At 41.4% G+C, this 13,735-nt stretch overlaps 1 protein-coding gene across 1 annotated transcript in view; it reads right to left on the bottom strand.

Annotated features, from left to right (window-relative positions):
* Positions 1–10,049: 10,049 nt before the first annotated feature.
* The window catches only part of ramp1 (receptor activity modifying protein 1), a 64,875-nt gene continuing 61,189 nt past the window's right edge, over positions 10,050–13,735 (bottom strand). Inside the window, exon 3 of the mRNA XM_080478775.1 lies at positions 10,050–11,811. Coding sequence (XP_080334901.1) covers positions 11,556–11,811 — 256 coding nt within the window. The 3' untranslated portion in view covers positions 10,050–11,555. The remainder of the gene's footprint in view (positions 11,812–13,735) is intronic.

The following is a 13,735-nucleotide window of genomic DNA, read 5'->3' as shown; positions in this document are numbered from 1 at the left end:
CGCAGGTAAATGTAGTTGTAGAAAAAGCAGCAGCACCCACAATCAGGTTTTCTTTTCCACCAAGGATTCAAATAAGCGCTCCCGGGGACACTGTGGAGCGTTTTGCATCATGTAACCAAGTGTGACGCAGCCTCACAACAATATTATGCACACATAAAAGAACATTGCAGTCAAGGAGAACAACGACGCATCCAGCAGCAATATGTGAACCGACTCCGCTTGTTATGTCATGCAGAAAGAAAGTACCGTCAGCTGTCAAGTTGAGATACTTTTGAGGGAAGCGAGACAAATGAGCTGACCGCACGAGAAGCACGGCGAAGTCGCTTTTCTTTGATCCAGAGCTCGTTAAGGCTATTGGAAGCTCTCGATGACGAGAGGAATGGAAATGAAAAAATCTCAAGGAGGTCAGGTCACATATTTCAAAGTATAATCAAAGATGCCTCATAATCTTAATATGTTGAAAGAATGCCTTTTCTGCATACAAGAAAAGAAAATGAATTTGTAATATTACAACAAAATAACAACTCTCTCAAGTGTTAGTGAGCAAATAAAATGTAATGAAATATTGTTTTATTTTAGAAAATTGAGCTCCAACAATATATACAGTTTTTACATTAATAATGTAAACAATATAATGAAGTCAAATTAATATTTTGCTCATTGTCTCTGTTGTCTGATCCCTGTGTTTGTGAGCCCAGCCAGACATTCCGGCACTTGGTTCACACGTACTGAAGATTTTTTAAGTGAGTTTAAACACATTTTCATCTCCTTCCATCTTCTATCCCGCTTTTCCCGTCGCGGGGCACTGGAGTCGATTCCAGTGAAAGCAGGGTACACCCTGGACAAATCACCAGTCTGTCACAGGGCAAACACACACATAGACAGACAACCACACACTCACATTCACACCTACGGGCAATTTAGCGTCAACATTTGACCTTGCATGTTTTTGGACACATTTTTATATACTATTGACGAAATGATGAAAGCCAGACATTGTTGGTTGTTTTTGTGGGTGACTGTCAACTATGAAACTACCAAGTCCCAGGAGAATATTATGGACTGGGAGTCATGACACTATGACCATATGTGCATTAACAGCATTTCAGAAAAGCTGCACACGTTTCCACAGAGATAGAGCGTTTTCGAAAAGATTCCACCTGGGAAGCCGTTTTCAAAAACGTGCATTTTCAGTCGCTCTGAGCATCATTGTCATGTAAGCAAGGGACTAAAAACGCAATGAAAGTTTTCTGTTTTCACTTGAGAACGGGACCTGATTCTTTTAGTACCTGGTAGCATCTGGCTGACAAGTAATGGACGACTTTCTCCCGGAAATGTGGCTGGCTGTACTCTGCAATTATGAGGAAAAATCAAAAGATAAACACATACAAGGAAAATGCTTCAATCTATAGGTGTCCGAGCATGAACAATTTACACTCTTTGTGCATTTAAATGATCGCACTGAAAAGACGTAGTGATGATGATGTTCCAGCTGGGAGCACATTCCCCTCTTCCCACATACAGGTAATTATCTCTTCTGGTAATCACTTCAGTCGTGCCGAGCTCAGGACGTCGCTGTAGTGCCATCATGTTTGATGAAGGAAGTGAGGGAACAAAGATCCCTGGACTTCGAAAACGTCTCTTGGCTAAACGCTGAAATGTGTCCACACATCTTCTTTTCAGCGGTATTCTATATGAATGACCTCAGAGGCACTTTACGAACGCTGAAGCACAGTTTGCCTGCTAAAGACTCGTCCCAATGGTTTCAGCAAAAGCAGATGTTAACATTAATCGCAGAAATGGAAGACATTACAGTGGATCGACACATTATCATTAGTTATAGTTAACCCCGATTCTCTGATAATAATCATTAGTTTTATGCCTTAAGCCAAGGAGCAATGGTCCATCCAGCTATTTGTCTGCCATTATATTCTCATTTATACAGTATATCAATAACCACCTCGAGGGGGTTTCACCAAAATGATCACATTAATCCATTCTGACTCTGAGATTAATTGCTTCCGTTTTGGAGGTCAAAGATTAAAGGTCAAAGGTCAAACCTCCAACTTTTTGCTCAATTTGTGCTGCTTTGATGCCTTCATATGAGCTGTTGAAGACTTTAGTTGGTAAAAATGCCACCACAAAACTCTTAACACTTATTACGTTATGTTATGAGGAAACTGCATCAGAATTGTGAGCGTTGCGTTGCGGTTCTCAAAGTGTGGTGCAGGCTTCCCATGGGGGCCACTCGCGAACTTCAGTGGGGGGGGCCCCAGAACCGGATCGAGAGGTCATAGGCTGCCTTTCCCAAGCATGATGTTTTCCTTTTAATATTTCGAATGAAATCGAAATTGAAAGTGTGAAGTTGTTCATCATTCCACACTTTGACCAAACAACCGTGTCTTCAATCTATAGGAGGAAGCCAAATAATTCAGTAAAAATCCATACCACTGGAATCAAACCCAGGTATTTATAATATAGAGTGACCGTGCTTACCACTTCTCCACCATGCCACCAGGTCAAAGTCCTCTCTGCACATATACATAGACTGAACACATTCAATGAGCACTTCATCTGATGATTTCAAAATCTTACTAATATTTTGTTCCTTGGCCGTATGGAAGCACAGTGGTTCCCTGCATTACAAAGTACCTGGAGGAAGACATGCCCACATGGGGAGAACATGAAAACTCATGTATTTAGACGCATGACCTTCTTCCTGTGAGGCGAGAGCACTGTATTTTTTTTGTTTTGTGAACACTGTGCCAGATTGCAAGAAATGGTTTTTTTTAAAGCCGCTCCTCTGGAACCCGAGTCTCTCCATCCCAGTGACCAACGACACTGTGACATTGCTGCAGGCTGCACATTCATGTTTCATTGCTGCATTCATAAGGCCAACTTAAGAGAAAACAGTGGAAGAACTGAAATGGGCAGTTGGTAGAGCCCCATAGAAACCAATGGATTACAAGGTTATTCGATCCACCACATCACTCCTTCCATCATTTGTCATGGCCGTTTGAATTGCTTCATGTTGTGTGTGTGTGTGCGTGTGTGCCTGCGGCAGGCTGGAGGAGAATGAAGTGTGTCCACAACTAAGTCAATATATTACTCTTCAGGATCTGTTCGATCCCCAAATCTATTGGATTGATCCTTGGATAATGATAAATCATCCCTGAAGAGTTCATGCAATTCAGGTGAAGTCATACATACATACATACATACATACATACATACATACATACCAATAAATTAATTAATACACACGGACAAAAGCATAACCTTTCCCCCAACTTTTGTTGGCAAAGATAAAAAGAAGACTCGCCTTGCATAGTAGTCTTTGTGCCTTGCCTCTTAAAGAGACAGGCACACAGAACTAGTCACTGTATGGAATTGCCCAAGGTCAGCAGCAACACGCTGATAGGTTGTGAATTTTAAATGATGATCGGCTCCCTGCTACACCACCACCAGCCTGAGCTGGTGCATGAATTTCTGCTGCATCATTGAATAGTACCCCACAGAAATCGACCGGGCTACATTTTCTTGACTTTGCCTGTCCACTTCTGTGCCAGCTGCTGCTTCAGATTTCTGCTCTCAGCTGACAGGAGTGTCACTCGATGAGACCCTTGGCGCTCCAAGTTTTCCTATGAATTCTGAGAAGCTTTTCCACTCAGCACAACAGGGAAAAGTTTTTATCAGTCTGTCCTCTGGACTCCTCCAGCAACATGCCATTCCTTTCTATAGCAGTCCTGCTCAAGGGATGTTTTATTTTGGGTAAACTCGAGAGACTTGCAAGAAAAAAAATCTCAGGAGATCAACAATTTCAAGAATACTCATAAAAATCACGTCTGGAACCGATGACTAGATTACAATCTAAGACGGGGCCGATCCTAATGTAAAGTTGTGTTCAATGTTTTACATAACTATTTTGACCTTTTTCTTTGAACTTCCAGCTCAGTGGACCCAACGTTTTAATGGTCTAAGTCAGCCACTGTCACTTAAAATACTAAGAGTGCTTCAGGAATATGAGATTGAGCTTTCAGGGCATTTTTCAAGAAATCATGGAAAAAAGTCAATAATTAAGTCAAATTGAAAAAGCTGTGATACAAAACTATAAGTGTAACAGGGTTCAAAGGAATCAGAACTTATATATAGATGTCCGCGGGGTATGATTTGTTAGAAGGGGGGATGTTTTCAGCGATAACAATGGCGGGGTTAGCGGAGTATTTTATAATCAAGTACGTAGATCGGAGGGGGTAGTATATATCTCCAACCCAGGGATGGGCGACTTTGATCATTAAGATAGCTGCAAAAATGACATCCTCACTACTGGAGAGACAAATCATCAACAAGCACATCTGCCCTGAGAATTACGAAAGCTAATATGATGAAAAGGAGAAACTCAATGTCTCGAATTTGAATCAGCATGTGTCTATTTGATGATCCTGAATTATTTCAAAATGAATTACTCATGTCTGAGTCAACCTTTCCAACCACGTAACTTTTCATAGTATGAGGCTTCTATCCTAATGTTGTTTTTAAAAAAAATTCTCTATATACAGCTTTTTCATCTTAACACGACTAAGGTATGTATGAGTTTAGAGTTAATCGGACAAGTTTCACTATTGATGTGTGAGAGTTGGCAGCCCTGCTTTACTTTCACTTCCCCCCTGCTGGTAAAGCAGCTTTAATGGATATAAAGGGGAGATCAATTAAATCCTTCCCTTTGATGACAGTAATTGAGCAGAAGAATTGTATATACGGTACATCCCTCCCAGCAGATTGCACCCTTTATGGTTCACAGTGTGACAACCTTGCATTATGATGAAATCACTGCTTTGCCATTATTCAACTTCTTTTATGTTGAATGTGGAGGATACGCACCGTATCCTCTAGGAACTGTTGTTTCGTGGCGATATTTCATTCATTTCCTCCCCCTTGCTGTGTCTCTCTCCTCTCGTGTCCCCGGAGCCTCTCCCCCGCTCTCCCTCTCAGGAGACAGCCTGTAAGCCTTCAACTCCTCTGTGAAACTGCTTAATGTGATGAGAGGATAACTAAGCATGGCCCACAATGCACATGTTCGAACCTACACGCCGTAGAAGTGCCTGGTAATTATTTTTTTCTTCGCCATGCGCGGATGGAAATGGAAGCGGGTCTGGGAGTACAGGTATTACACTGACATATGAGACGCACATAGTTTTTGACAAGAAATCCAGTTAATTATCCGTGGGCAGCGCTTCTGAGGGCCTTATGTCCCAGTCTGCATGTTGGCAGATTGAAATGTTGCTCGGGAGACCAAAGGGAGAGTCCGGACGAGCTGAAATGAGGTAAAAATACACCAGAGCCACGTGGGAATATCAGGATGTGGATTCCAAGCATTGAAAAATGACATGTATTTACATCACCAGCAGACATCTGTGGAGGACATCACATCGTGTGTTACCAGTGAAAGGAGATGTCAGGAGGAAGTGGATAGGCTCAGCCTTTCCTCTAGTTTTCTTTGGGAATTGATGGACCGTGGCTGTTAGACGCGAGGCTGCAGTGACATTTTCTCTCATTATCATAGCTGAGGAAAGTTTTGTCCCTGTTGATCCACGCCAACACACACACACACACACACACACACACCACACACACACACACACACACACACACACACACACACACACACACACACACACACACACACACACACACACACACACACACACACACACACACACAATTGGTCAACAAAGTTTGTCTGTTTACATCAGAATTCAGCGCGCCTCCACTGCAAACAACTCAACTTTGCACAAATGATAAATGATTCCCAACTACTCCTTTGTGCGCTCTCAAAGAGAAGAGTTACTAGAAAGACAACAGTGCACATTTTTCCATCAGCTGCATCCCGCTCCAGTGATTTCATCAGCAGTTTCTGAGGTTTCAGGCACTTTTTGCTTCCTAATTAGTCACAGAAAGCCACGACATCCTCCCACTATACCCTCTTACCTTCCTGAAGATGCTTCAATCAACAGCGCAGTTCATGTTTGTGGGGAGAAACTTAAAGTGCTTGGTAAAGTCAATGGAGAGGAGAAAAGGAAAATAGAAAAGTAGCTGATGTGTGCCTTGAAGTTGATTTGCTGCTGGTCCTCATACTTAGATTTCTCCTCTGAATAGGCAGCACAATGCCCTGCCATGCACTAGTCTAAAGTAGAAACAGCCACCTTCAGTCCTCTGTGTGTTTTCGGACTGATATTTACTGCTCGGCTGAGCCTCAGATTCTGTCTGCAGCTTTGGAGAAGCACATCAGGACTTCCAGTAAAGAAACACGAACAGGATCAGAGCTGCTGGAGATTTGAAAAAAGAAATGCTTGTGGAAAACATCCTTCCATATTTTCTGCAGCAAGAATAACCTGCGACTACCAGTGGTTCAAAGAAATTGTGAAGGAAAGTGATGAGGAGAAAGTTGTCATTGAAGAACATGAGCGCTCAAGTACTAAATAATAACACATATTAGGAGAAAGATACATAAAAAATCTTACCAGAAACTGAATTTGATTTATAAAAATTTAGTTCTTGTGACATAGTTTTAAATTCAATTGATCTCTATGACATTTATTTTTATTTTCATTGATCTATCCATCTTCACCTATTCCTCCAATCCAGGATCAACAGAGCTGATACCAGATAACATCAGGCAAGTTACCTTTAAAGACAAGTTTTCTGTATTTTGTAAGAAAAATGGAAAATCAAGCACTTTGAAATTTATACAAATCCAATCTGAAATAAAATGTCCATGCTTGAAATTTAGTTTCAGTTTTATATTTCTGTCACCCAGGCCATCAAATATTGAGATTTCTATTGATCTTTATAAAGTTCATCGTGAGTGAGTGAGTGAGTGAGTGAGTGAGTGAGTGAGTAAGTGAGTGACGGTTTCACATTCTGATTATTAGATCATGATTATTAGGATGTTTGGTCCGGAACACACGTTAACAAAAAGCAATTTTTGGTTGTAAACAGCATCCATTGGTCTTTCTATCTGCATGTCTTATTGCTTCTTGTCCATTTTGATATGTATGCTTACCTTTCAATAAATAACTGTTGTTTCCCCAACCGCATCTGGTTTTATGCAGCCTCTCTTCTGAAATTCAATATATAGAGCAAAACTCCTTTCAGCAAATATTTTTGCTTTTTTCCTTCACTTTTGGTCCTGCTCTCGATCCTGGTTATTAAATAATAATACTTGTAGATGCATCATTGCTACTGTCATAGTATCTGCTGCCCCCACAGCCACATGTGGATTCTGTGCCTGAATTTCCTCAGATTGCCTTTCTCCTTCATAAATTATTCACCAACGTGAGTTAACTATTTAATGAGGTCAGTTAGCGTAGGTGGAGAAGGTCATGCCTGACAGCAAGTCCTTGACAGTCTCAAAATTGCTGGACTTTGTATAAATGTAACTTTTTTCCTCTTTATATTAGATAAGGTAGATATTATTTTTCTATTGCTGTTTACACCAGTGGAAACTTTCACCGGTACAGGAAGTGAAGCAGATGAGATATGTGAAGAAATATTTTCTCATTTTCACTTCTATCTATCTATCTATCTATCTATCTATCTATCTATCTATCTATCTATCTATACTTCTTTCTGTGCTTTTTAGGCGACTGGATGAAGTAACGAAACACAAATGCCATGTGACAGTCAGATTAAAGTTCTGTCAATCAATTGCTGTATTTGTGTCACTCATTCTGTGCAGGCTGGCAGAGGATGATTGAGCTGAAGATTTCTCCTTGAAATTAATTGGGGATTAATTCTTGAAGTGATGCAGTGAAGCGCTTCCTCCACTCATGTAGAAATTCATAATTTCTGTGTGTGATGAGTAGAGCGAGTCTATTGTTTGGACGTAATATCTGATGTGGCACACCAAATACCAAGATGGGGAAAGTGCAAAGTAGTTTATCCAATAAAAAAAGATGAGAGTGTGTGAGAGACAATGTGAGGGGGTTTAAAGTATTTCATACCCATAATCCCATGAGATTAAAATTCTTAATTGTTTGCTTTAATGAATTTCTTAAAAAAAAATTGCAAAGCTTTTAATGTATTTCTTTTACTTCTCTGTAAAGCACTGCGTCTGAATGATGCTATATGAATACTATTGGCTTGCCTTGCCCTAGTGTTTGAAGAGATCTTAGACCTTGTCCAGCCGGGGAGGAGAATCACACGTCACATGTAGAGATTGTGGAAACACAGTACATTGACTAGATAAAGAATCAATGTACAGGAAACTTTCTTGATTTGAGTTGTGGAAGATTGAACCTTCTTTCTTATTCAGTCACTGTGTGATGTACTGCTCAACACATCTAACATCTGAGGTAAAAATTAACTACCAGCGTGAACCTCGTTTCATGGAAAAGGATCAGTGGAGCTGTCCACTCAGGCTGGCACCACAACCTGGTGCTGAAGGTGGTTGCACACTTCATCGCCACTGGCATGAAGCAAAGTGAAAACCTCCAACCATCAAAGCCCCAACCAACATTTAATCGCTCGGGAGAATATCCTCATTCCTGGGCAAAAAATATGAGCTGTCCTCCTGGGAAAAAAACTTCCAGAGGGTTGATCGGGGAAAACAAGTCAGATTCTTGGAAAATATCATCCAGATGAGCCTCAGGGATAGATGTCATGCTGTTTTCCAAAACTTCCAAACTAGTAATGCCTTGAAGGGAGCGGATGGAGCAAAAAAAAAAAAAAAAGACATGAAACTGTTGGAGGATTGCCACAGTTCTGATATCTAACAAATTCAGGATTTTTATCATCTATTCTGTGCAGGATGGTAGTAAAGTCGGAGTAGGAAAGTCTCGGACATTGGACTTACAAATCTTACAAATGGTCCAGACATACAAAAAGACAATCATATTCAGACCACATCAAACGACTTCAAAGTAAGCATTATAGGTACAAATGTTTGGTCTCGGCTGTAGACGTAGCCTCCCTGATGCTTAAAAGAAGGAGAAGCAATAGATTGACCATAGTTTGTTCCTCTCGGTTCAAAGTAGGTAAAAGTAGCTAGTGATCACTACAAGTGATAAATCTTATCATTTTGAGGAAAAAACAGTCTCTGCTTGTATTTATTTTTCTAATAAAGTAGACATGTGCACCTTTACTTCCCACAGACATAGCCATAACCATGTTTCTATTTCACTATTTAGATCTGAGCATTCATCAAAAGTGGTCTGTGGAATTCTGATGTACTTCAACCTTTTGTAATTCACACTGGCTCAGTCGAACTCGATAAATTAGTACCTTTACCTCAGGGGCAGGGATTTGGACGAAGCAGCCGGGCAATGAGATAACTCTAAAGCTAAGGCTAATTAGAATAAGGTTTCTTTTTTCAAGCCAGCCGCCCTAATTCCTCTACTCGCAGTGGGTTATTTAATGCCAGGATAATGTACACTCTATCGGAGAGACGATACGTAAGATGAGCTAAATCACAATAAAGACACAACATGGAGGATAGAAGCAAAAGCAAAAACTGGACTGTTCTTTTTGAAAAAATATTATTTACTGGTGTTATGGCTTTCTCAATTATGTAGTTAAATTAAAGATAGTTAAAGAATTACTACACTTGTGATGAGCTTCACTTGCGGGTAGTTTTTTTTTTAAGAACGCTATATATATTTGACCTCCTGAGAATATGATAAGACTGTGGTAATTTGGTGACACTTTTAACAGTTGAGTAAATGATGGTGTTTGTCTACACACACTGACCTCTGCCAAACCATCCATCCATCTTATCTGTTTTCCTGTCGCGGGGGTGGCAGTCTGAGCACTGTCACCCAGATCACATTGCACCGATTAAGAACCTTTCCTACAGGTGGTGAGCCCACAGGAAGGTGGCACCGGGTGTGGGACACGAACCCACTACCTTGAGATTTCAAGTCTCATGCTCTACCAACTGAGCTAGCCCGGGCCTGCCAAACCATGTATGTATTAATACAGAATGTCTGACTAATATTTAACACATTCAATACCATTTTGCACCATCATGATCTCAAAGGAAGCACAAGCACCCCCTCCACAGTGTATCAGACACAACAATCAGACATTTTATTGAACTTTCTTCATGATCACAGATTAAAAAAAAACAAACAAACAAAAAAAAACATTAGAAGTCACTCCAACACAACACGAGACAATTCAAAGCATCGCCTTCTTATTTCACTGAGCGTTTGGCACAAAGTACAAAGTGGGATCGCGTTGTGGAAGTGTGGGAGTGTTTCAGAGTCTGTTTTGTTGACAGGAAGGTTGGAGGTCAGTAAATCTCTAAAAGGAAAGAGAGCATTCAAAAATATCAATGAGGAAACGGTTCACGCGGCACACTCTCTGCTCGCTGGGAGATCATAAATCAATAGAAACCGAAGGTCCACGATAAACAATCTGTGCTTTAGGCAACGGCTATGTTCGACCGGGATGTGCGTTGGCTAACTTAACCCATTGTGTTTAGTGTTGTCTCTGTAGTTGGAACTGTATCGTTTGTGAATCTTCTGCTCTTTATTCTCTTTTCATCACTTCAGTTTCCTTGGTGATTGGGGGGGGTGGGGGGTGGTGGAGATCACAGCCTTAGGCTGTTCCGTCGTCATTCTTTCTTTGTTGTGCTTTTTCTTACTTGAACGGAACACCTGTCAATCTTCAGCAATTGCCTTTGTTTTCCCGGCTATGTAGATTATGCTATGGAAGTTAATTTCCCATTCTAAGTGTGGACCCTGCTGCTGGTGTGCGCAGAGGCTGAGGACGTATGAGCCAAGCTGTCTGGAGGAAAGGGAAATTAAAACTAATTTCTGCTCTCTCTGTATTCTGCAGCCCAACAGAGAGCCATCTGGAGGATTCGTAGAGTGTCCGTCAGAATTACCACAGGAAAACACAAAAATTGCAGCAGAGATACATCAATTTAGTGGACTCTGTTGACAGATTCATCTTACATTGAACTGTGTACTGTATGTACACACACATAAAAATGCAAATTCTTGGGTTCTCCCACAACAGTTCTGAGTAGCTGTCTTGTGTCTTCATTATTTAATCACTGCATGCCATTTCCATCGAGCTGTTGAAGGTGACAGAAATTGTATGACCTCCAAATATAGTATATATTTATTGTATGTCGAACAACATTTTCATCACATCTAAAACTCTTTGCAAACTTTAGCATTTTGTGAGTATTTACAATTTGGGTTTTGGTGGCGGCAGTGTTCTGGTACCGATATGAAGCAAGCTTCATTTCAGTCCCTCTGTGCTCTGAAAACCGAGTCCATGTAGAAAGTACATACGACAAATAAGAACTGCATCAGTGCAGCTTCACCAAACCATCACCCAATAAACGTCTGGGTTTGTGTCTCATTTAGGTCCTTCTGCAAGTTCATAATAAAGAAACTGTGGTCTTCTTTAAATCCTTTTCCCCAAATATTAACCCCTAGGAGAAGATATCTTTTAGTCATATGTTGTAATCTTCGAGACAAATATAGTGGGTGCCTCTAATCTTGAGTCTTATGAGCACACACCCTCACCCCTCCGTGTCCTCACTACACAATCCCCTCACTGCGCTTGCTCCTCCACACCACCAGGGCTGTCATGAGGAGGGTGACCAGGATGGGTACCACGATGAAGGGGCCCAGGATGCGGTTTGGAGGGTCCCTGAGAAGCCGTCCGGACAGCGAGCAGTCGTGGAAATAGTGTCGATGGACTCGGATAAAGAACTCATCCACTATCCGGTTGGGCCAAAAGCACTCCATCTTCAGCGCCACCAGGTATGTGCAGTTTGTCAGCTCGCCATAAAGCCTGTGTGTGAAAGACACAGAAGAAAACAACAAAAACAATTGAGTCAGGGACGAAGACAAGAACAAAATCGTACCAAGTATTCTGAACACAACAGACAATGCTGCAGAGTTCCAGACAACAGATAGTTGTGCCATCCATCCATCCATCCATCCATCCATCCATCCATCCATCCATCCATCCATCCATCCATCCATCCATCCATCCATCCATCCTTCCATCCAGCCATCCGTCCAGGCATCTCTGATCTGCACTGCTCAGATTTCATGTGTTAGATATCCACATGTCCTCACACAAAGTCTGTCTTCATAACAGCTCTGTAAACAGCTCGGGGCTGCTTGGCTTTGCGCCAGCACTACTGTGTGACACTTCAGGTACCAGGGTCACTCAGCCTGGGTCTGTACCTTCTTCCTCTGCTGTTTCCTCCAGGTTTTACAGATCAGTCTCGGAGCATAAAAGTGAACTCAGGTCTTGCTGCTGCATGGTCTAATGAGCACTGAGGTTTTTTTTTTTTTTTTTGAGGGGGGGTGTTTATGAGTCACTGGCTGAAAGGAAAAACAGCGGGGTTGAGGCTGCGGCGGTGAACGCAGTGAGATGTCGGTTGGCTACCAGTTCAACTCATAACCTGTGGTAAAGCTGAAATTAAACCTGACAGGACTTCTTAGACCTTCTGTGCGTGTTTTACTTACTGAGCTTGCTTGTCTGTGTGTTGTTTCCGCTCCGATGTGTTTTCCATTTAATTGGAGATGTATGTTCCAGACAATGGAGTGAGTCAGCCTGTGTGACTTCAGCCTTTTGACTGGCATGCATTCAGTGCTGCGTAACGTGTTAAGAAAAATGCTTCTATTTATTATGACACCTTAATAACGGACAATAAAATGATTATAAATTATTTTCTTCGCTGCTTTACTCTCTTCCCTCCATCAAATCCTTCCATCCTTGCATCTATGCCTGCTTTATCCACACCAGGGCCTCCGGTGCTGGAGCCTGTCAGAGTCAACAGAGGGTGAAAGCCTCGTGTCATGGTTCATGTATTGTCTCCTCTGTTTTTCAGCTTTGGCATGCTCATCGTCGCTCTTGATTAAGTTTTTATGCGGGTTTATGTAATCAAAAAATAAATAAATAAAGATTTGGTTTGAACAATGTTATTTTTGAAAACATAGAGGGGGAAACATCTTTTTTTGTAAAAACCTGCCGATAATTGGCAGCGTGGCTCCTTGGATTGCTGCGAGGTTTTCTACATTAACACATTAGGTAAGCTAACCTCACAGCACGCCACTGAACTAGAGAGGCTGTTTCATTGTTTACTGAAGGATTTCATGACTAAAGGCATCAGTAATATCAGGACCATTTTTGCCGAGGAAGAAGACAACGTGCATGAAATCTAAATTCAGATATATTCCATTTTGCATTCTCTGTGTAGCAATCTAGAAAAAACCCACCAAGAAATGGTAACGGTGGTGACATGGCTGGTTCAGAATGAAGTAATATCAGCTCAGAAATGCTATCTTGGGTGTAGCCTGAGGATTTGGGGACTACAGTTGCATCCCAAACCGCCACAAACCTGCTCTTTACGGTGATGACAGCGGGGAAGTTTTACAGAGATGTTTAGTCGTACATATGAGCTGTAGGAAGTGCAGCTCATAAACAGATAATAAAGCAATGCATTTCCCTTCTCCCTTTATAAAACCCTGATCAGCTGAAGCAAGACATTGCTCTTTAAAGGTTAATGCAATATCTAAAGTCCAGTCACAGTGTGTTTGGGTTTTTTAAAAACAGTCACATCCGAGCTACTTGCTCCACTGAATTAAAGACTCTGGATTAAGCATTTGCTAGACTTATGTTATTATGGAGTTTTAATTTCTGTCGCACATCAAAAACACCTCTGAAGGGGACGTGAATCAGCTTGTGCTGGTTTATAAAAAAA

This window comes from Lipophrys pholis, assembly GCF_963383615.2.
Source record: "Lipophrys pholis genome assembly, chromosome: 13".
NCBI classification, from domain to species: Eukaryota; Metazoa; Chordata; class Actinopteri; order Blenniiformes; family Blenniidae; genus Lipophrys; species Lipophrys pholis.
Note: the sequence above shows the minus strand (reverse complement) of the source record. Positions and strands in the feature narration are given on the sequence as shown.